The sequence below is a fragment of the Spermophilus citellus genome (genome assembly GCF_964194105.1).
Source record: "Spermophilus citellus genome assembly, chromosome: 1".
Classification (NCBI taxonomy): domain Eukaryota; kingdom Metazoa; phylum Chordata; class Mammalia; order Rodentia; family Sciuridae; genus Spermophilus; species Spermophilus citellus.
In genome coordinates, this window is record NC_138182.1 from 223,185,592 (window position 1) to 223,207,820 (window position 22,229).

The 22,229-nt window shown below is 32.7% G+C and overlaps 1 protein-coding gene across 1 annotated transcript in view; it reads left to right on the forward strand.

Moving 5' to 3' along the window:
- Positions 1 to 22,229, forward strand: part of HOMER1 (homer scaffold protein 1) — a 134,148-nt gene that overhangs the window by 65,611 nt on the left and 46,308 nt on the right. Inside the window, exon 5 of the mRNA XM_081284742.1 lies at positions 165 to 304. Coding sequence (XP_081140868.1) covers positions 165 to 304 — 140 coding nt within the window. The remainder of the gene's footprint in view (positions 1 to 164; positions 305 to 22,229) is intronic.

Genomic DNA, 22,229 nt, shown 5'->3' on the forward strand with positions numbered 1-22,229 from the left:
CTTCAAAAATTCACTTTCAACTTTAAGACTTGAAATTTCAGTGGAAATTTGGTTTATAAAAAGGCTACATCACAGTCAGTTTTAACTTTAATATGATATGTGTACTTGAACAAAAGTATAACTCCTTTTTTTTCCCCCCTCCTTCCTCCATCCCTTTCCTTAAGGAATCAGCAGGCGGGGATCTTCAGTCTCCTTTAACACCTGAAAGTATCAATGGGACAGATGATGAAAGAACACCTGATGTGACACAGAACTCAGAGCCAAGGGCTGAACCAACTCAGAATGCATTGCCATTTTCACATAGGTACAGATTCAATTCACCAATCATGATTAAGTAAAATGTGTAAATATGGAAGTTTATTTGGTTTCAGAACTCTGAAATTACTTCAGAGCTCATAGACTCTGAGTGAAAAACTCCAGGACAGACTTCTTTTAATGTATTGTTTATAGTTGCCTGGATGGGTCAGAGTAAATATTTCCTTACCTGTGTAGAAAAAGGAGTATTGGGCTGGGGTTGTAGCTCAGTGGAGGTGCACTTGCCTAGCATGTGTGAGGCACTAGGTTCGATTCTTAGCACCACATACAAATAAGTAAAATAAAAGTCTATCGACAACTAAAAAATATTTTTGAAAAAGAAAAAGGAGTATTAAGCTAGTTACAGAGAAATTGTTTTTCAGTGAAACAAAATACTGTTAATCCCTTCTAGTTTTAAAACATAGCCCCTTAAAGGCCCCTTTTGTTAGCCTGGTTTCTCTTAAATTGTATTTTTTTTTTAATAGATTTTCCATTCTGAAATTAGGCTTTACCTTAGTCTTAGAGGTAATATCATCACATGATTTCAAAGGAAGAAAGAGGAGAAACTTCTAGCATAGTAGATTTATGTTTGGACACCAATAGGAGATAATACTTCATTTGCTTTTCTGAATTTTAAAACAATTTGGTACTCTAAAAAGACAGTTTGTCCTAAATGTGTTCCAAACCAGTTACATTGATTATTGGTCATCCTGTGGTATTTTTAGAATATAAGGAAATCTATGACATTGTAGCATTGCAGATATAAAACAAATATCTATCAGTAATCTGTCTTAAAGTTAATTTATATCTTTCCTTGAATGCTTTTCACTCAGCTTTGGTTAAAATTAAGGAAACAGTCTTCTTTTATTGCATATGTTTTTGGGGGTTCCATTATTTTAAAAATCTCATTCTTTGGCATATAAAGAATTGTGAAGTGAGGTATTTCAAACTCATTTGTAAGAATCTTAATTTTGATTGAAATTTGTTAAATATTAGGGACATAGGATTGAGTATAATAGAGTATAACATTAAGAGACCTGATGATCAGAGTGAAAAAGAATAAAAATGAGATAGTTTTTTTAGGAATGAGTAGAGAGGAGAACTATTTGTGAAGCTGTTCCCATTTGTTGCTCAAAATGCTAATAATTTTATATTAAACATGTATTCTGGAGATAATGGATTTTTTGCTTTATCTGCTATAGTATAAACATTTTTATAACTATAAAGATGATTACACATGGGAAAATTTTTAGTTCCTCTAATCTGAAGACTTTATGATTTGTTAAATATATAGTCTTTTAACAAAACTACAATGTTTTACATTTCCTTCTTTTAATAAAAATATATTTAACATACCCATATAATAGACTTAACTGCACTAAAATAATTGTACTTGATTTCTTTAAATTGAGACATCTGCATTGAATACTGTGACAATTAGAAATAAAAACTTTAAACATTTGTAAAAGCTATTTCTAACTTATATACCTAAAATTTTCTAAGTTTTCTAAACTTTGTTAGTTCTTGTACTTGGCATTACTTATGAGGAATTAGACTTTATCTAACTGACTGTGTTCTTGGGAGTCACTTTGATTTGAAGATACAGCTTCTTTAGTTAGGGAATTTATAGATTAGCCAGGGAGATACTTGACAGACCTCTGATTGTGTTAAAGGCATTATAATCTTAAAAGTTTTTCTTATTAAGAATACTTGACTATAGGATTTTTAGAAGATTGATTCTCTGAACTTGTTTTAATTTTATATTAATAAATATTCAGCCAGTTACTTGACTGAAAACAGATTACCACCTGAGGTAGATCATATTACAGCTAACATTAGAATCCTAGCCTGTCAGAGATAAAAGGAAGAGCCCTCGAAGATGATGTAATTCAGGATTTTCCAAACTGTGGTAGTTTGAAATCAATTTAATGCATTATTTATGGGGTCCTGAAAATGAAACCAAGTAGAAAATAGGAGAGTAATAGTAACATTAAGAGTGAAAATTAGGGGACTGGTGTTGTGGCTCAGTGGTAGAGCGCTTGCCTAGCATGTGCGAGGCTCTGGGTTTGATCCTCAGCACCACATAAATATAAATAAAATAAAGGTATTGTGTCCAAGTAAAACTAAAAAATAATTTAAAAAGGTAAAAATTGGGTCAGTGGTCCATGACTCATGGCTGCAATCCTATCTACTGGGGAGACTGAGACAGTAGGATAGCAAATTTGAGATCAAGCTCTAACTTAGTGAGACCCTATTTCAAAATTTGGGGAAAAAATAAAAGTGGCCTGGAAATATAGCGCAGTGATAGAGCACTTGCCTATCATGCATAAGGCCCTGGGTTCAATCCCCACCACAAGAAAAAGAAAAAAATAATAGAAACTATTTTACTAATCTGCATATCTACATATATACATGTGTGTGTGATTACAGTGTAAAATGTTCAAGTTCAAAAGTATGTGATTTTGGCTTGTGAGAAAATTAAATCTCAGCATTTAGGTGAGTGTCCTAGATAACATAGTTTATTAGTAAAACCTGAGAGTTGACAGCTCAGCTCTTTTGACCCTAATATGTGCTGTCAGTCAGTGAATAGTATATTTAAGTCAAATACCCAGCAAAGAAATAAGTGTTTCATGAATTAGAGACAAAAAATATTAGAAAAAAATTTTATTCAAATCCGAAACTCCCAAGTATTTAAATTGGATATTCTTTTTTATCTCCCCATGGCAAAAGAAGACAATTAAAATCTTATGTTTTTAAGGCTTACATTATTTTTCATTCCTTCCTCAGTACTTGTTTGAAAAAATAATATCAAAAACAGTTTTGCCAATATTTTTCTCCTAGTTGATATTATTTTGCTGCAGTATAAAGAGCAAAATAACTAGGATAGCTATATATTTTTTAAAAACCAAAACATGGAAAGAGTGATGTAGCCTGTCAATTTGACTGATGACTGCAATAGTAGGTACTTGTGCTCTTCTTAAAATTCAAATTTTATTCCTAAATCTCATTAATTCATTAATTAATATACTAAAAGAAGACCTTGATTTTCATTTAGCCCTGAAATTTTGGGTGATGTGATTAATGCGGTTATTTTTGTTCTTTACTCTTTGTAGGCTTTGTTATTGCGTAGCTGCAGAGAGATAAGCAGGATTTTTTACTTTTAATTTTAATTATAACCTTTTATTACAAAAATTTTAACCATATGAGACAGAACAGTGAACTCCCGTGAACATATCACCCAACTTTAACTGGCATGAAAATACGACCAGTCTTATTTCATCTCATCCACCATCTATTCATCTACCACTGTATCATTCTTAAAGTAATTTCCAGACATTTAATTTCATCCACATAGTTCTTAAAATTAGTTTTTAACTTTTAAACATTTATGTACTAAGCTGTTACAACTTTTTGTGTTTATCTCATTCAGTGGCATTATAGGTCACCTCGAATCATGTATTACTTTCTTTGTGTGTGCGTGTGTGTGTGTGTGTGTGTGTGTGTGTGTCTCTTCTGGGGATTGAACCCAGGGCCTCATGCATGCTAGGCAGGCACTTTACCATTGAGATATATTTCCAGCCCCACTTTCTTTGATTTTTAATTATATTGCTGCTTAACTAAATTTTATATGTTATGAGCTGCTCAATACTTCTTAGTCAAGTGCTATAGTATTGTTTTATGTTAGTGTCATAACTATGCAAAAATACCTTCATCAAATAAGATTCAGTGAATTCTTTCTTTTTTTTTTGAATTATTTCTTTTTGAGTGTACTTCTCTAAATGTTTTTAAAAGTTTAAAAATATGTAAAATAGATAAATCACAAGGTCAAAACATTTACTAATTTCTTTAGGGAAATGATATTTTCATCTAAATTGTTTATTTCTTTAAAAATTACTTTTAACCTAAATGATAAAGTCCTTTTGAGATTGATATATTGACCCACTGAAGTCTCCAGACCATCCTTTGAAATAATAGTCTTAGATTAGCTATAAAGTAGGTATATCCTGTTAGATAGCATATGTGTATGCAGGAAAGCTTTGCTCTCTTGCTCCAGGGATTTTTTGGTTGCTTCATAGTGTCCACTTAGTGGAACTCTAGAATTTACTTGTATTTTTCTTACAAATAATAAATAATAGATATTTTTAAAAGATTTAAAGCTACCTAAAATTCTCTTTGATATAGTTAATTTTATAGTATTCCAGTGCTGTTGAAATCTAACACTGAAATGTAATACTGAAAACTTATTTTGCTCATTACAGTTTTATGATCCTTAGATATTCAGTACTATATTGATAAATAACTGGTATCATATTTTTGAGAGTTCACAACAGACATATAAGTTGGTGAAGTTATTTTCATACTGGTAAATTTTGATAACAGTTTGATAATTGTAATGAAAAATAGGCTCTTTTATGCACTAATTGTATTTAGATTCTTCTAATGTTTAGATGATGTGTTCTCATGGTGCTGTTAGACTTTATGCATTTTGGAGGTACTGCATGTGTCTTCTATTCTGTTAGAGATTTTTCTGCCACTCTATGTAGTTGTGTTTCCAGCAGATACTCATTAAAGGATGTATGCAGAAATATTACTTTCTAGTATATTGAGTTTAAATCAGTGTAACTATAATTTTACATAAGGTTATGACATCTGGGTGGGTTTGCTCTATTTGTGTTTATTATTAAAGTTTCAGATAGTCACTACTTTAAAACTGATTTAGGGATGTTTCTGTCATTTCAAAAACTAAACTTCACTGGGAATTTTACATACCAGTTTAAGTAAGACATAAAACAAACTTACCAAAATAAATATAAAATATTTGTACTTAACAAAATAAAGCCAGGTGTGGTAGCTCATGCCTGTTATCCCAGCAGCTTTGGAGACTATCAGGAGGATCACAAGTTCAAAGTCAGTTTTACCCAAAGCAAGGTGTTAGGCAACTCAGTGAGACCCTGTCCCAAAATAAAATAAAAAATGGGCTGGGGATGTGGCTTAGTGATTGAGTGCTCCTGGGTTCAATCCTTGGTACCAAAACCAAACAAAAATAAAAAACAAAATAAGATCAAATGTACAAAAGTGTACATTGTCTTAAATTAAATACAGTTTGTACTTATTTGAAGATGATACAAATAAGAAAAGTAAATGACTGTGAAGAGCTCTTAGGTACTGTTCTCTCCACACTGTGGTATCTGTCTCCCTTTTTTATGGATAGAAAGCAAAACTTAGATTATACTTGTAAACAAAGTAAAAAATATTTACCAATATTTTACTAAAATATTAGTAAAACTTTGTATATAATAAAGCTGGGACATGATTTCACAAGAAGTGACTTTATCATTGATATAATTACAGGCGAAAAACTAAAGTTGTAGGATTCTCCTTAGTCTTAATGGACTTAAATATCATTATTGTTCCACCATTAAACCTAAAAAATTATATTAGGTTTTTCAAAATAAAATTAATATGAAGGCAAAGATAATTTGTGAGTGATCATAACTCAACAATGTAGAGTTGTCAGTATTTCCTTCACTATAATTGTGAACGGGATGGAATTTTGTGTGACGTGCTATAGTAATTTGGTAATACATATACTGTTTTACATTCCCTTGAAATTTAGAAGCAATTTATGTATTTTAAAATAAGATGCAATAAAAATAATTTAGCAACAAGTTTGTTAGTTTTCTGAACATATATCTATTTTAATTTCCTGTTTTTAAAGTTTCAAACACTAACCTTTGTTTTCTTCTAAAGTCTTTTAAAAGATTTTAAGTAAAACTTTAAAATTTGCTAAAACATTTTGTCAGGCATTATCACTTGATATAAATTATTATTATTCCTGTACAATAAAGATGTTTCTGGGCTGGGGATATAGCTCAGTTGGTAGAGTGCTTGCCTTGCATGCACAAGGCCCTGGGTTCAATCCCCAGCAATACACACACACACACACACACACACACACACACACACACACACACACGACATTGTTAAGCTACCTCCAATGGGAATTAGTCCCTTCCCCTTCTCTATCTCTGATATACAATTATTACTAATGGAAAACAATGTTTCATTAATCCATCCCTAGCAATTGCCAGCTTCTCATTTTAAAACAACTACCTGGAGTTAGGAGGTGCGGTCGTTTGCCTTGGATCAGATTGATTCTAGGTTGGTTATGATGTGTCCCGTGAAGGGTTTTTAGGAATTCCTTCTTAGTAGACCACAGTGCCGGATTCCATTGGAAGGGAGATGTGATAAGGATAGTTCTGATCTAGGACATAAGGGAAAATGCTTTTCCTTTGGATTTAGTTTTCCATCTTTCCTCTTAGCAGAGTAGTAAGGGCCAATATAAAGATGTGAACCTAGACAGAGGCCATGCATGCCACAAATATGTGACATTTTTGGTATATATTGCAGTAAGGAATGGTGAGTTCTATTTCAAAGTGGGGTAGGCTTCATCTAAATAATGAACCCAGAGAAATGGAGACTAGATGACACTTCTGGCTTCTAGTTTCGATCTTCAAAGGAAAGCTTTGTAAAGATTGGGGCCAGCTTTTGTCTCATAAGGATAATACATTCAACTCACATTTCATCTGGGAAACTTAAGTATATCGAAGTAGTCATGCTGCAGTGACTACTTATAGAATGTGTAAAATGCAGATATGGCTGAGCAATTGAAATTGTTGTGTGTTATGCTTTTTATTTGTATCAGTTTGCCATTCTGTTTACAGTTTAGCTTGACCAAATTGTTAATTTTTACAACTGTTCTACATTGACACCTGAAAGTTGATATTGAAACTTTGGAGATAGAAGAAACTTGAGCTATTATGTATTTCAGCCACTTCATTTTACAGAAGCAGAAGTAAATTCAGAGAAGAGTTTCAGATTATTTGCTAATGGTTAACTTACACCAAAGATACCTCCAGAGGCATTGATCATTAGAATCTATCCTGGTTAAGGCAGTTTTCCCTCTACTTAGCTCTTAAGAAAGTTTGTTTTCTGTATCATTTTTCAGATACTTATTATACTGATTTTTATCATCATTCAAAGTGTTTACCATTACTTATTAAACTCCCCTACTAGCTTCTCAGTTAAGCCTCATTGGCTTGCATTTCTTATAGTCTCTAGTCGTTTTAGATATATTACAGATAATAAATAATTTATTGTGTAAATAAATGCATATGCTTTTTTCAGTTAACTGAAATAACAAAATGGCAAATAAGTTGGTGCAACTTATAGCATCAAAAATAAATATTGAACAGAACTAACAAAAATATCAATTTGAAGAATAATTAGCTGAATATTCAAATTCTAGCAGGATCCATTTAGCTATTAATATTCCCTTTACTATTTTCAGTAGCAGTTTTATGGAGATATAATTTATGTACTAAATAGTTCACATATTTAAAATGTACAATTCAGCAGTTGTAATATATTCACAGAATTGTGCAATCTTTACCACATTTTAGAGCATTTTTATACCTTCCCCCAAATCCTGTATCCATTAGCATTTACTCCCTTTTCCCCACAAACTCTCCTCTCCTCCAGCCATAAACAACCACCAATAACTTTTTATTTCTATAATAGATTGTCTGTTCTAAACCATTCATATAATTGGAATCATAGCTGGGCTGGGGATATAGCTCAGTGGTAGAGTGCTTACCTATCACACATGATGTTTGGTTTGATCCCTAGCACACACACCCCCAAATCGTATTTAAAAAATTCATGCATAGGGCTGGGGTTATGGCTCAGTGGTAGCGCATTTGCCTGGCATACATGAGGCACTGGGTTCGAGTCTCAGCACCACATATAAATAAATAAAGGTCAATCAACAAATATTTTTTTAAAAATTTATTTATAATGTAGAATATTACCAATACTTCATGTCCTTTTTTATTGATGAATGATATTTTATGATTATACCATGGTTTTTAAAATCCATTTATCAGGTGATAGACATTTTGATTGTTTCTGCTTTTTGAAAGTTACATTATTATGAATAATATTACAAATATAACATTTGTATTTGAGTTTTTATTTGGGCGTGTGTTTTCACTTTTCTTGGGTGTAACTACTAAGGAGTGAAATCCCTGGGTCATAGAGTAATTCTATCTTTATCCTTTGGAGGAACTACCAGAGTATTTTTCAAAGCAGCTGTACCATTTTACATTTCTGCCAGCAGTGTATAGGGTTCCAGTTTCTCCACACAACACCAACACTTTTTTTTTTTTTAACCAACACTTCTTACAGTCTTTTATTTTTTGTGTTGCTAGTTCAATCCTGAGATCCTTGAACAAGCACTCTACAACTGAGCTATAACTCCAGCCCTGTATGTCTTATTGTCCTAGTGAGTGAAATAGTAGCTTATTGTGGTTTTGTTTTTCATTTTCCTGATAGCTAATTAATGTTAAGCATCTTTTCATGTGCTTATTGGCCACTTGTATATCTTTGGAGAAATGGCTATTCAGATCCTTTGCCCATTTATAATTGGGTTGATTTTTTTTTTCTCTGTTGCTGAGTTGTGCTCCTTTATATTTTCTAGATATTAACCCCTTACCAGGTAAATGATTTGTAAATATCTCTCTAATTATTTTTACTAGATGACTCTTCACTTTTCTGATGGTATGCTTTCTTTTGGTATGCTTTCAAGACCAAAATTATCTATTTTTTTCTTTTGTTGTTTTTGCTTTCTGTGTCACATCTAAGAAATCCTTGCCTAATCCAAAGTCATAAGATTTTCCCACTTTTTTTTTTTTTTTTTTTTAATTTTAGCTCTTATACTTAGGTCTTTGATCTATTATGGTACATTTTTGTATGTCATGTGAGATAGAAGCTCAACTTCATTCTTTTGCATGTGATTATCTGTTTCCCAACAATTTTTTTTGGTAAAAAAAAGAAAATGTTCTTTATCCATTGAATTGTCTTGGTACTCTTACAAAAATCAGTTACCATTAGTTGGGCTCTGTGACTCACACCTGGGCTCTGTAATCTAGCTACTCTGAAGGATAATACAGGAGGATCTCAAGTTCAAGGGAAGCCTTGGTTGGACCCTTGCTCAAAAATAAAAGGGACTGGGGATATAGGTCAGTGGTAAAAGTGCTTGCTTAGCATGCATGAGAAAACAAAATAAAGTCAGTTGACTATAAATGTGGGTTTGTTTCTGGACTCTCAGTTCTATCCATTGATTTGATCTATGTTTATGCCAGTATTATACTGTTTTTTTTATTTAAAAAATATTTTAATAAAACTAGAAGGCTAAGTTGTACCTACACTATTGTTTCTCCACCGTGGGTAATTTTACTCTCCAGGGTATATTTGACAATGTCTGGAGACATCTTTAAGTGTCACAACAAAGGAGGGAGATGCTACAATATCTCCTGGGTTAGAGTCAGGGTTGTTGCTCAATATCTTTCAGTACCCATTACTATCAGTAGTGCTGAGCTTGAGAAACCCTGAACTATACCTCAAAGTATACTGTTTTAATTATAGCTTTGACTAAGTTTTGAAATTGGGAAGTGCGATTTATCCAACTTTGTTCTTCCTTTTCAAGATAATTTTGACCCTCCAACTTCTTAAAATATCCATGCAAATTTTAGTCTGTAGAAATTCCATATGAGGGGCTGGGATTGTGGCTCAGCTATAGCATGCTCGTCTAGCACGTGCAAGGCCGTGGGTTTGGATCCTCAGCACCACATAAAAATAAATAAACAAAATAAAGGTATTGTGTCCAACTACTTCTAAAAAATAAATACTTAAAAAAGAAGAAAAAGGAATACCATATGAATTTCCACAAAGAAACCATTTGAGATTCTGATAAGGATAATTTATTAAAACTTTTAGGTTTGCTGAACTTGTTTATTAGTTTTAATAGTTCACATATGACTTTCACGTATGAAAATGAGTGTGTTTTACTTCTTTTCATGTCCAGTCTGGATGCCTTTTACTTCATTTTCTTGACCAGTTGCCCTGACTAGAACCTCCAGTATAATGTTGAATACTGGTCACAAGAGTGCAGATTAGTTAGGAACATATGGCCATCATAATAGAGACTCTTAAAATCCATGAACATGGGATTTATTTAGAACTTCTTATAATACTTTCAACCATGTTTTCAGAGTACACATTTACACTTTTTTTGTTAAATATATTTGCATTTTTGATGGTATTACAAGTGATTTTTTTTTCCAGAGAATGCTTGTTTTATTTTCATGACTTTTTACTTGTCTTTGTTCTTTCTCTAGCTTTTCTTTTTTTTTTTATTGGTTGTTCAAAACATTACAAAGCTCTTGACATATCATATTTCATAACACATGTTTAGTATTTAGAAGTACAGTTGATTTTTGTGTAGCAATTTTGCATCCTGCAAACTTGCTGAACTTTTTACTAGTTTTAATAGTTTTGAAATTGGTTTATTAGGATATTATATATACAAAATTAAGGCATTTGTAAATAGATATATTTTTACTTTTTTCATTTCCAGTATGGGTTTTATCACATTTTCTTGATTAGAAACCTGGTTAGAACCTCCAGTACAATGTTGAATAGAAGTGACAAGAGTATAAATCCTTGTTTTGTTTTTCATCTTATGGGAAAAACAGATTTTCACAGTTAAGTGTGATGTTAGCTGTGTGTTTTTCGTAGATAATTTATATCCAGAAATTTAAGTTTCGTATTTGAGATTTCGTTTCCTGGAGTTACGAAAAAGGATATGTTTTTGTTTTTGTTTTGTCTGTTTTAATTTTCCAACAGTAAATGTTCTTCATAACTCTTAAAATGAAATCTTTGGCATAGTTTTGAAGGTTTCTCTGTTTTTAGTTGTGACCCTGGGAATTAAACCCAGGGCATCACGAACGTTAGCCATGTTCTTTGCCACTGCGCTATACCCTCACTTGTGTTTTCTCTCTTTCTTTGAGAGGGGATCTCAGTATGTTGCTCAGGCTTCTCTTGAACTCATGGGCTTAAGTGATCCTTCTGCCTTAACCTCCGATCATCATGCCCAACTTCTTTAGACATAGTTTGGGAGAACGATTTCTTTTATAGTTGCATTGGCGTGTATAACATGAGGTTAATGGAACTGCTGGTTAGCAAATATGCCTTTAGAAAGTATATTTGGTCCTGTGACTTAATGGTTTTATTGTAATTGGATCATCTTAGGATACGCTTTACTTACAAAGTTACTATTAAAGGGGATACCTAAGGCCTCTTAGGCTCTACAAAATATATATAGAGAAAGTGGATATTAACAAATTATTGATTATGTGAAGAACCGTATCATATAGTGTTACCTGATTCTAAAAACACGGCTACTGCGTGGTAGTCTTACCTTTTCAGATTCTTTTAAAAGGTGTAGATAAACTGTTCTGTCATTATCACATATGGTCAGAAAGTTCCTGGTCCCTGGCAAGGAAAGGAGATGATCTTTTTTTTTTTTTTTTTTTTTTTTTTAATTAAAAAATAAATTAAACTTTTCTAGTGAATTTTTTATTTTTATTTTTTTTAATTTTTTTTTAATTGTTGGTCGTTCAAAACATGATCTTTAATGGTACTTTATCTTAGAAGTCTCACAACCTGTTAGGACCTACTAGATATCATTCCTTAAATTAATACTGGACATATCACAATTTGGTTTCATTGTTTTGTCTTTTTGGAGAGAGACTGAGTTATTTGGGACTAAGAAAACATATTACATGCCTAAATAGACTCCTTTTCCTTTCCCCCATTACCACTTATTATAAAATTTCTGCTTGAACATTTTTTTTTCTATTTTTGGAAAACTGGATTTTTTACTCTTACATCCTGATACTGACTAAATAGTTTTTTTAATCGAAAGTCAGAAAAAAAAAATCAGTTCTTCAGGTTGGATTTTTTTTCCCCACTGTGGAGACATCCGATTTCCTTGGGGGACGCCTTCTGTGACCACTTTTAGTTTTGAGACTGAGCGGAGTCACCATTTTCCTTGGAAGAAGAGGATCTGAAGTTTATTCTAAATGAAAAGACGAAAATAACCCCTGACTGAGAGAAACTAAAATGGAAGAAACATGACAGTTTAATAAGACCCAGGCATCACAGTTTTAACTTTGAAGAGTCAAAAGAAGTAGCACTTTTAAAGAAGACGCTTAGCTGCTTGAATTCCTCGGAATGTCTAGATAATATTTAAGCCACCTCCATGTAGAAGAAGAAAAAAAATAGACTAGGCATGGCATCTTATGTTTCATCCCTTTGGTAAAATGCTATAATACTTGTTCCACTAATTATCAGAAGTCTTAAAAGCCCTTGATGGAGAAAAAATTTGTTTAAAATCAAAATAACTGTAACTCCTGATGAAGACAGTGAAAAAATAAGCAACCTAATTCTCCTGGACTTCTAATTAGAACTGTTTCATAGATGCCATTTCTCTTAAAACATAAATATAGCCACTTTTCATATCTTGATCAGTTTGATCTGTTTTCATATACAAATAGTTAACTCCCTACCTCACAGGGATGTTGTGGGGCAAAATTTAAATGTTCGTTTAAAAAGTTTGGAAGTAATAACTCTGGACTGTCTCGTTGTTGATAGTTTCTATAATCATACAGTTTTGTTTATTTTAAAATTTGCAAGTGCTTTCCTGTAGTTATGAATGGATATTAGGGTAACACTTTTAAATGAAGATAATGAAGTTGTATTTGAATTATCACTGAGTATCCTTGTATGAAGAATAATTTGACTGCATGAAATGTTCAACTGATTCTTTTCAAATAAGAGCTTTTATACAATTAAAGAAAAACTAAACTAAAATTGTCTGGTTTTCCCTTTTATTTAGTTGGGATTTAATTATACATACTTCTTAGATAAAAGGTAACCCAACTCATCAAATTCTAATGATAGAAAATGAAAAACACAAGACAATTTATGTTTTAGGAAAATGAAAATCTTGTAGCAAGGTTCAAGCAATATAGAGATGTCCAGAATTTAGACTTTGAGGCCTGGGATGTGGCTCAGTGGTAGAATGCTTGCTTGGCATACATGAGGCCCTGGGTTCCATCCCCAGCACTGCAAAAAAAAAAAAAAAAAAAAGTTTGAAAAAACTGAATAAAGGTGTGTCTTATTAAATAGAGATGAAATCTCAGTAATATTTTTATTAAAAATAGAAGTACTCTAAGAATAGAAATTTGATAAACATCACAATAGAAATGTTTAATATGAATTAAAATTCATGCATAAAAAATTCTTAAGTCACTACCTGCACAGCAGCTGCAGTGACTGAGATGGAGGATCGTGAGTTCAAAGCCAGTCTCAGCAACTTAGAGAGGCACTAAGCAACTCAATGAGACCCTGTCTCTAATTAAAATACAAAATAGGGCTGGGGATGTAGTTCAGTGGACAAGTGCCCCTGAGTTCAATCCCTATACTTCATGCTCCCCCCAAAAAAATCTTCAACTTTTTTGGGGGGATGCGGGTAGGGCTAGGATTGAACCCAGGGCCTTGCACATGCTAGGGAATCACTCTACTATTGAGCAACATCCTCAGCCTGTAATATCTTTAAATGAACCATATACATTTCCCCAGAGACCCCACTACTCCTATTGTCTTACATACTTACAAATCACTTCTACTGTTTAGCTTATTAACTTATTGAAGTTGTGTAGGAATGGAAACATAGAAGATACCTTTCTTTCACTAATTCTGCTTAGCAAAAGAAATTGCTGTAATTGCTGTAATTGTTTTTTATAGTTTCATGCTTTGCCCTCATATATATACACATATACTATATCATATATAATATACATGTGTGTCATTATGTATTATATATATTATTTGTATGAATAATATAAATTGGTCATGTATTATTTATCTGTTTTAATGTACTTATGTTTGAATACAAAAATATTTTCAAAATCCTAATGTTCTGATGATACAAAAAATCAGTGAATTTAAAGATAATCATCAATTATTGATAAAATTTTATTATATAAGGAGTAATTGAGCAGGGGTTGTGGCTCAGCAGTAGAGTGCTCTCCTCACACATGTGAGACCCTGAGTTCGATCCTCAGCACCACATAAAAATAAATAAATGAAATACAGATATTGTGTTTGACTACAACTAAAAAATAAATATTGGAAAAATGCAAAAACTTAAAAAAAAAAGAAGAAGTAATAAAGCAAGGCATAGTGGCACACACCTGTAATCCCAGCAACTTGGGAGGCTGAGACAAGAGGACTGAGAGTTCAAAGCCAGCCTCAGAAAAAGTGAAGTGCTAATCATCTTATTTAGAGACAACCCTGTCTCTAAATAAAATACAAAATAGGGCTGGGGATGTGGTTCAGTGCCCCTGAGTTCAATCCCCAGCACCTCCCCCAAATTAATAAATAAACAAACAAACAAACAAATACTTCTTAGAAGCAATTCTGAGCCTTGTTTTTAAACACCAAAAATGGAATGTAGCATATTTGGTGAAAATATGTAAAGGATCCTTAGCCCCCATAATACAGTAGCATCTAATACAAAGTGTGCTTTTCTAGTCAATCTATTATAGAAAGCAAATATTAAAGTTAGTGAACATGTTCTTCAGCAATAATGAAGAAATATATCAGTAATAGTCATGAATTTAACAGTATCACTTTCCCTGTATTTGAAAATTAGACTTCTTGTATCAGTTCCTATTTGATTAGGGGAACAATTTATGGACTTTATCTTGATTTAGTTCAAGAGGGAATAATTTCCTAGGAAGAATATGAATTCAGGTTCAGCATCCTTGATCCAAGTATTTGAAATCTGTGCAAAACTTGTTGAGTTCCAACAAGTTACCGCCAATGAAAAATTCCATACTCGATTTCAGTCAGAACACAAACCAAGTAAAAATGCTGTTTAAAATTACCTTCAGATTGGCTGGGCACAGTGGCACATGCGTATAATCCCAGTGACTCAGCAGGCTGAGGAGGGAGGATTGTGAATTCAAAGCCAGCCTTAGCAAAATCGAGATATTAGTCAACTCAGTAAGACTCTGTCTCTAAATAAAATATAAATAGGGCTGAGGATGTGGCATAGTGGTCGAGTGCCCCTGAACTCAATCCCTTATATCTCCCCTCTCCCCCCAAGAAATTACCTAAGACTTTATATAAAACATGTATATGAAACTTAAATTAATTTCATTTTTAGATTTAAATCACATTCATAAGATATCTAATATATATGCAAATATTGCAAAATCTGAAATATTTCTGGTACTAGGCATTTCAGATAAGGAATACTTAACCTATAATGTGTTTTTAGTCTCTAAAATGCAAAACAATCTTATCGTGTCTCCATCTCAAAAGTGAAAAAATTGTACTTGGTTTCTTCTGTTTATGCCAGCAGTAGTAGTTACTTGGCAAATGGCTTCATGTTTCTGAGCAACAGTTTTTCATCTGTTAAGTAAAAAAGGAAGGTTGGAATGTGATTTTACGCATCTTTGTCTTGATTACCTTAATGTGATCCTGTCTTTAGTTTGGGAAATAAATAAGATATCCTTCTATTCTTCCGTGGATGGCTATGAGATTTAGTACTGACTTTATAATCATTTAAACACTGACAACATTACTGTGCTACATAAAAGAACCTGTTACATAAGGCAAATTAGCCATCTCTGACTTTAAATAGAACATTAGGAAAAAGTAGTATCCTGTGCTTTTGCATTATATGCACACAAATTAAAATTATTTAAATTCTTTCCAGGTGACATTATGGATTCAAAATATGTGATCCATCAGTTATTACTTTTTAACAATAGATTGATTTAAAATTAGATCACTAGCACAAGAGATAGTAGAACCTCATAATATCTTGGAATGAATTATTATAATGAGATAAGTTTTAAAACTACAAAGTTATCTGATAACTTAACGGATTCAAACAGGCTAGCTTAATAACTGAACTTACAGATAGAATTGAATGTTCTACAGTTGAGAATTAACTTGAGCACTATTAAATCATAACCAACAGAGCTAGGGTGGTAGTTCAGTGTTGGAGTACATGTGCATGAGGCCCTGGGTGGTTTCAGTCCCCAGCACAAAAAAGTAAAATCTTAACCAGCAAATTGAAAAACAGTGGCTCTTGTGTACTACTCCCTTTGAAAACATGATAGCAACTAGTGGAAAAATGAAATCAGATTTGCTGTTTTTGGGGAGGATGTAAGCATTCAATAAATGATATACTGCTGTATCTGGAAAAATAGTATAGGCATTTAACACTTCAACTAATATCGTTTGATGTCTCACTTGTAGTCATACCTTACAGTTTAGTACAATTTCTAGACTAATTTATAAAAAGGAAGCAATAGACTAAGGAAAATAATTCCCTTCCAATTCACTAAGGTTCAGTATACCAAAGGAAAGACTATCTTTGATGTTCTTTGTTTATTCCCCCCCCAACAGATGCTGTACTAGTCATTTTATATGCTAATATCAGTTTAAAATTCTGATTGTTAGGTCATGTGCAATTGTCCTTAGTACTTCCAAAGATTAGGTGATATAGTTTACATGGAAGCCTATTCGTTTAATAAGGACCTAGTCAGGTTTATATATATATATATATATATATATATATAGTTTGTATATGTATATATCTTGTGCTTTTATAAATTTTAACTTTGAATAGTCTTATCTCTACTGATTGTGTTTTACAATTATCTCATGAGAAGTAGAACAGATATGGTTTCCTATTTTTCAGGGGGAAAAACGTCTGAAGCATAAAGAGATTATGGAGTTTTTCTGTCATCTCTAGGTACCAGAATTGGGATTGAACTGTAATCCTTTGCTTTTCTGCTTTAGTCTTTCCTTAGTCTATCTTGAAGAAATTTTAAATATCCAAATGGAAACCAAACATCAAAAAGATAACAGGATTCTTTTTTTTATTTAGCACAAAAATACGTTATGGATACTTAGAATATGTAGTTGAAATTCACTGATAAGCATTTAGGTTAAATCAGTATGGTCATGCTGATTTTATAATTACAGTACTTATACTGACAAATACCCTAATAAGAGTTTCTTATATATGCTTCTGTATGTGAATATGTGTGTGCATATGTAGTCATAGTAGTCTCGATTATGTAACCTAGTAGTTTATATTTGCAAGCAAAATTACTAGGGAATTTTAGATATAATAATTTACATGAATATAGGTCATAGTAAAATTTCCTTATACATTATATGCTTACTTTTCTCTTTAGTCTATTGATTAGGTAATATTGTTAAGAATGCAGTAGTTCTTAACAGTTCTAATAGTTCTTAGAGCTAAGATGTATGTTTTCTGAAACCATTATAGCAAAGATTTGGAACATTTGTCCCAAGACTTTTCAGGTTGAAATGTAAGGGTACAGCAACCCTACAGCATCTATGTAGGAGAGCCCTTGTTTCCAAGAAACAAGTCATTGCTTGGAAGCAGCAAGTTGAATCTTCCAGTATAGTTTCAAAGGTATTCTGCATAATATGGTTATAGGTCTGGGATGGTTCAAAAGTAGTTCTCCTGTATACTAGTGATTCTGAAACATATCTGGAGGCTGAGACTACCTGAAAGGCACAGTTATCTTTGTGGGGGAGGTGTGTATGTATGTGTGTATATACATCTATAATAACATGAAATTGATATCATTTAACAAGTTATCAATGTAAAAATGACCATGATCCCACACATAAGGTATCAGTGGTCAAACTAAGCCTGGCAAGCTCTTTTTAAAGTTATCCATGCATAGGTCACTTTTAATACTCATTCATTCAAAATCATTTATTGAGCATGTTGTTATGCCAACACAAAGTTGAATAAGATTCATGAAGCAGTAGAATATATAAATAGTATGGATGATGCAAAGATGCATTGGGTGCTTTGGCAGTTCCAAAGAGCCTGTCAGCTCTCCATGGCTACTTTAGCACTCATACTGCCCTTTACACTCTTGACAAGTATTTGTTAGGCATTGTGTCCTTCAATGAATAAGAAAAAGTATGTTATTATAGTTTTTAAACTTAAATAGAGGAGTAAGAAAAAATAATTATATAAATAACTATAATTATGATTATAAAATTATTTTAAAATGCCATGAAAGAAAGGGGCACCATGAGGGGAAAGAGAAGAGGTGGTGGAGGGTATAAGAATATTCTCTTTGTGGAGTCATGTATCATTCATCCTTCCAGTGAGTAGAAGCTGACCTAATAAAATGAGAGTGGAGCACTCCAGGCAGAGGGAGGGGCTTCTGCTTTGCTCTTGAGGCATTTAGGTGTCCAGTATTCTTATTTTGAGTTCATAGTATTAACCTCAACTGACTTGGAGGATTCTGAAAACTGATTAGAGAAACACTGATGTAAGAGAAATAAGAAAATTATTCAGTGTTTAGCTTTTTATGTCATAAGCACATATAATAAGGCATTTATATGAACAATTCACTAACCTGGGTGAACACAATATTAGTGTAGATGATAAAAACTGTTTGCAAGCTCAGAGTATGTGGTAATTTTTGGATGGTTTTCAGAAAGTTACTTATAAACCAAGTAAAACTCTATAAGCACATTTTAGTAGTAAAAGCCTACTTATGGTGAAATCTGTATTCAACTGTAGAAAGCAGCCTAGCAAATTTTAATAGAAGGATCTGAAGTAGTTAGTTCAATTTATTTAAATATGTTATCAAATTATTTGCTTTTCATGTAAATTTAAGGGAAGCATGTAGTCTTCCATCTCCATATAAAAAGTCCTCCAACTATTCAGAAATTTGATCCCAACTTCATTTTCATTTCTGAGTAATATAATGTGATGTACTAATTTTTATTAATCCATATTCCAAATAAGTTTAAAAGTATTCATCTACTTTTCAGTGATCTTTGCATGGCATTCTCAGCATTATATGTCTGACTGCATATATTGCAATTGTAGAATATCCATAAGGAGAGCAGATATTTTCCCAAACCATTGGCAGGAAGATTAATAGTTCAAGTCCTAACTCTTATGCGGATAACAGTTCCCATCCTTTATAGCATTTGAGTTTAATAGTCTGTGTTAATTACTATTAATGAAACAGTATAATTGCAGCATAAGTCACTGGTCTTCCTATCATATGTGACATTCTCTTCAAGGGAAACTGAGTTTTGCTGATGAATATGCTCAAGTCTGTCATTGGACAAACAACAAAACAGATTTTCTGATGACACATTTCAGTTTGTCATCTTCTTAGAGCTAAAGTGGTGACTCTTGCTGAACTAACCTGGAATTGGAGTTCAGTCAGACCTCATCACTTCAGCCAGTAAAGTTGATTCTCGGGGATGTAAGAGATTTTGGCTTCCATGCAAGTAGATCAGGAAAGGCTTTAGGGAAAAGAAAAAAAAAAAAAAACCCTCTCGATAATAACCAAGCCATCATTAGTGGACTATGCTATTATTTGTTCTGGGCTCCATTAGAGTCATTCTGCTCTTCCTTAGAGTCATTCACATACTACTTTTGATCAGGACCTTTACCTGTACATATTATTTATATAACTTATATGTGCATTAACAAATGAAGTTGGTGATGATGATTATGCTTGAAGTAAATGACAACAGCAGAGGGGCTGAGATTGTGGCTCAGTGGCAGAGCACTTGCCTAGCATGTGTGAGGCACCGGGTTGGATCCTTAGCACCGCATATAAAAATAGGCACATAAAATACAGGCATGCTGACCATCTACAACCACACACACACACCAAAAAATACATTAAAAACAAAAGACAAGGGGCTGGGGTTGTGGCTCAGTGGTAGAGTACTCATCTAGTATGTGTGAGGCGCTGGGTTCGATCCTCAGTACCACATATAAATAAATAAATAAAATAAAGGCATTGTGTCCAACTACAAGTAAAATTTTATTCATGCCATCACTCATTTAAGTAATTTAAAATTATATCCTTTGAGGGCTGGGATTGTGGCTCGGTGGCAGAGTATTTGCCTTACAAATATGAGATACTGGGTTTGATTCTCAGCACTACACAAAATAAAATAAATAAAATAAAGGTATTGTGTCCATCTACAAGTAAAAAAAAATAAAATAATAGAATTATATTCTTTGATTCTGGCCTCTTCAAATTTAAACTAAAATGCAAATTTCTCTGATTCTGAATACTAAATAGTGGTCAAACTATTATTACTTTTAGCTAACTATTACTGCTAGTTTCTAAAATATGAAAAGTTTCTATGGCAAGATATTGGGAAGCATATTTTACTATAAAATGTCCATATGTGTCTACTCAATTATAGCTTTGGCAAATCTCTGTTAATATTATATTTTCAATTCTGCTTGTACCCAGAGTGACTTCTATTTATATTTTTCTCCAAGTATACTAAATGTTGTGCCAAACAACTATTAGGGGGAATTTTCTTTATGTGACCTACTTTGCAAGGAAACAGAAATAGTTTAGCCTCTTTTTAAAACTAAGCCAGATTATAGATAAATGAAAATATTTATTTCTGTCTTGAACAGATTATAATGATTATAATGCTCTTGCCTTATAAATAAGAGGACAGGCTTGAAAGTAATTGATCTCACTCTTTGCAAAACATAGATATATATATATTCTCAAGAGTTGAAAGAATGGGGACGTGGACGGAGAGAGTTGAAAGTAATATAATTTTTTACTTACTATGTAAGACTTGTTTCTGAAGACATCTCCCTAGTAGGATAATCCAACATCATGCTGAGAATAAATTTCCAAAGAAAGCATTTAGTTAGTTTTTAAATTTTTTAAAAGGGAAATTAACACAAATATTGAATTTATATGAATATAGTTGGTGCATAATTCATAGTATTACCTTGGGTCAATTCTTTTTTCTTTTCACAAACTAAACAGTAGGTCCACTGAACTACTTTTTATTGCCTTTTGTTAGATCTGGCTTCAGCCCTCCACATTCATTGATATAGATTAACTATGATTTGTGTTTCAATATTTGAAATACCTATGAAGGTCATTTGAGCTGTTCACAAATTTTTTGAGCAAGAAGTTAGTATCTACACCTCCAACCTTACAGAGAATAGGCTGTTGTAAATTTCAAGGAGAATCTCTCTCTAGAAGTTTTAGAGCTTGCTGATAAGTGCCAGCAGTGAGAATATAAAGTGTAATTGAAATTGGGACCATCAGTGACTCTTCACCCTTGTTTTCCCATTCCTCTGCCATAAATAACTACAGTAGGGCACATGGCAAGGCCACAAGAGTAACTGTGACAGGCAAGCAGTGTGCAGATATGAGCAGCACATCTGCAGCATAGAGCCACCTCCAGTGAGAATTACTCATCAGCAAGGAGACAGGATATTTCTGAGGGCTACTTATGGATCTTTTCCCTAGTAAAACTGGATAGAGTTAGACATTTTTGTGTCCTCTAAAATCAAATGGGCAATTACACTGAAGTGTAGAACGTTTTATGAGTACACATAATTAGTTTAGATTCAGGCTTCATAACTTCTCCCCTCTCATAATCAGAAAGAAGCACACGTCTTTTGAGAATCATTTGTTTACTTTTTTTTTTTCTTACTCTTTCATTAACTTGCTAAACTTACTGAGGTCTACAGCAAAGATTTAGACTTTTTTTTTCCCTTCACAGCTATACTATAACTTTATTTAACAACTCAGTAAAAGCCAAAATTGATGGATTTTAACATGGTATGTGGAGAACAAAGTCAAAGAATACAAAGTGCCCCAAAAATCATTCTGTTCAATACTAGTGCCCTCAATATTACCAAACTTCTGTGAAAGAAGCCTTATAATAAAGAAAGACTAAAAGAAAAGTTCATTTAGCAATTCTGACAATCTAGAAAAGAAGGTCTGACTGTAAAACTGGATAACATAGACATCATGTTTTAAGTAGAAAACACAAGAACAAAAAGTAATTATCACTGAAAATATTGCACAACTTCAGCTGTTTCCTCCAAATTTGCTTTATATAATCGGATGGATATAAATTAATGAACAAAA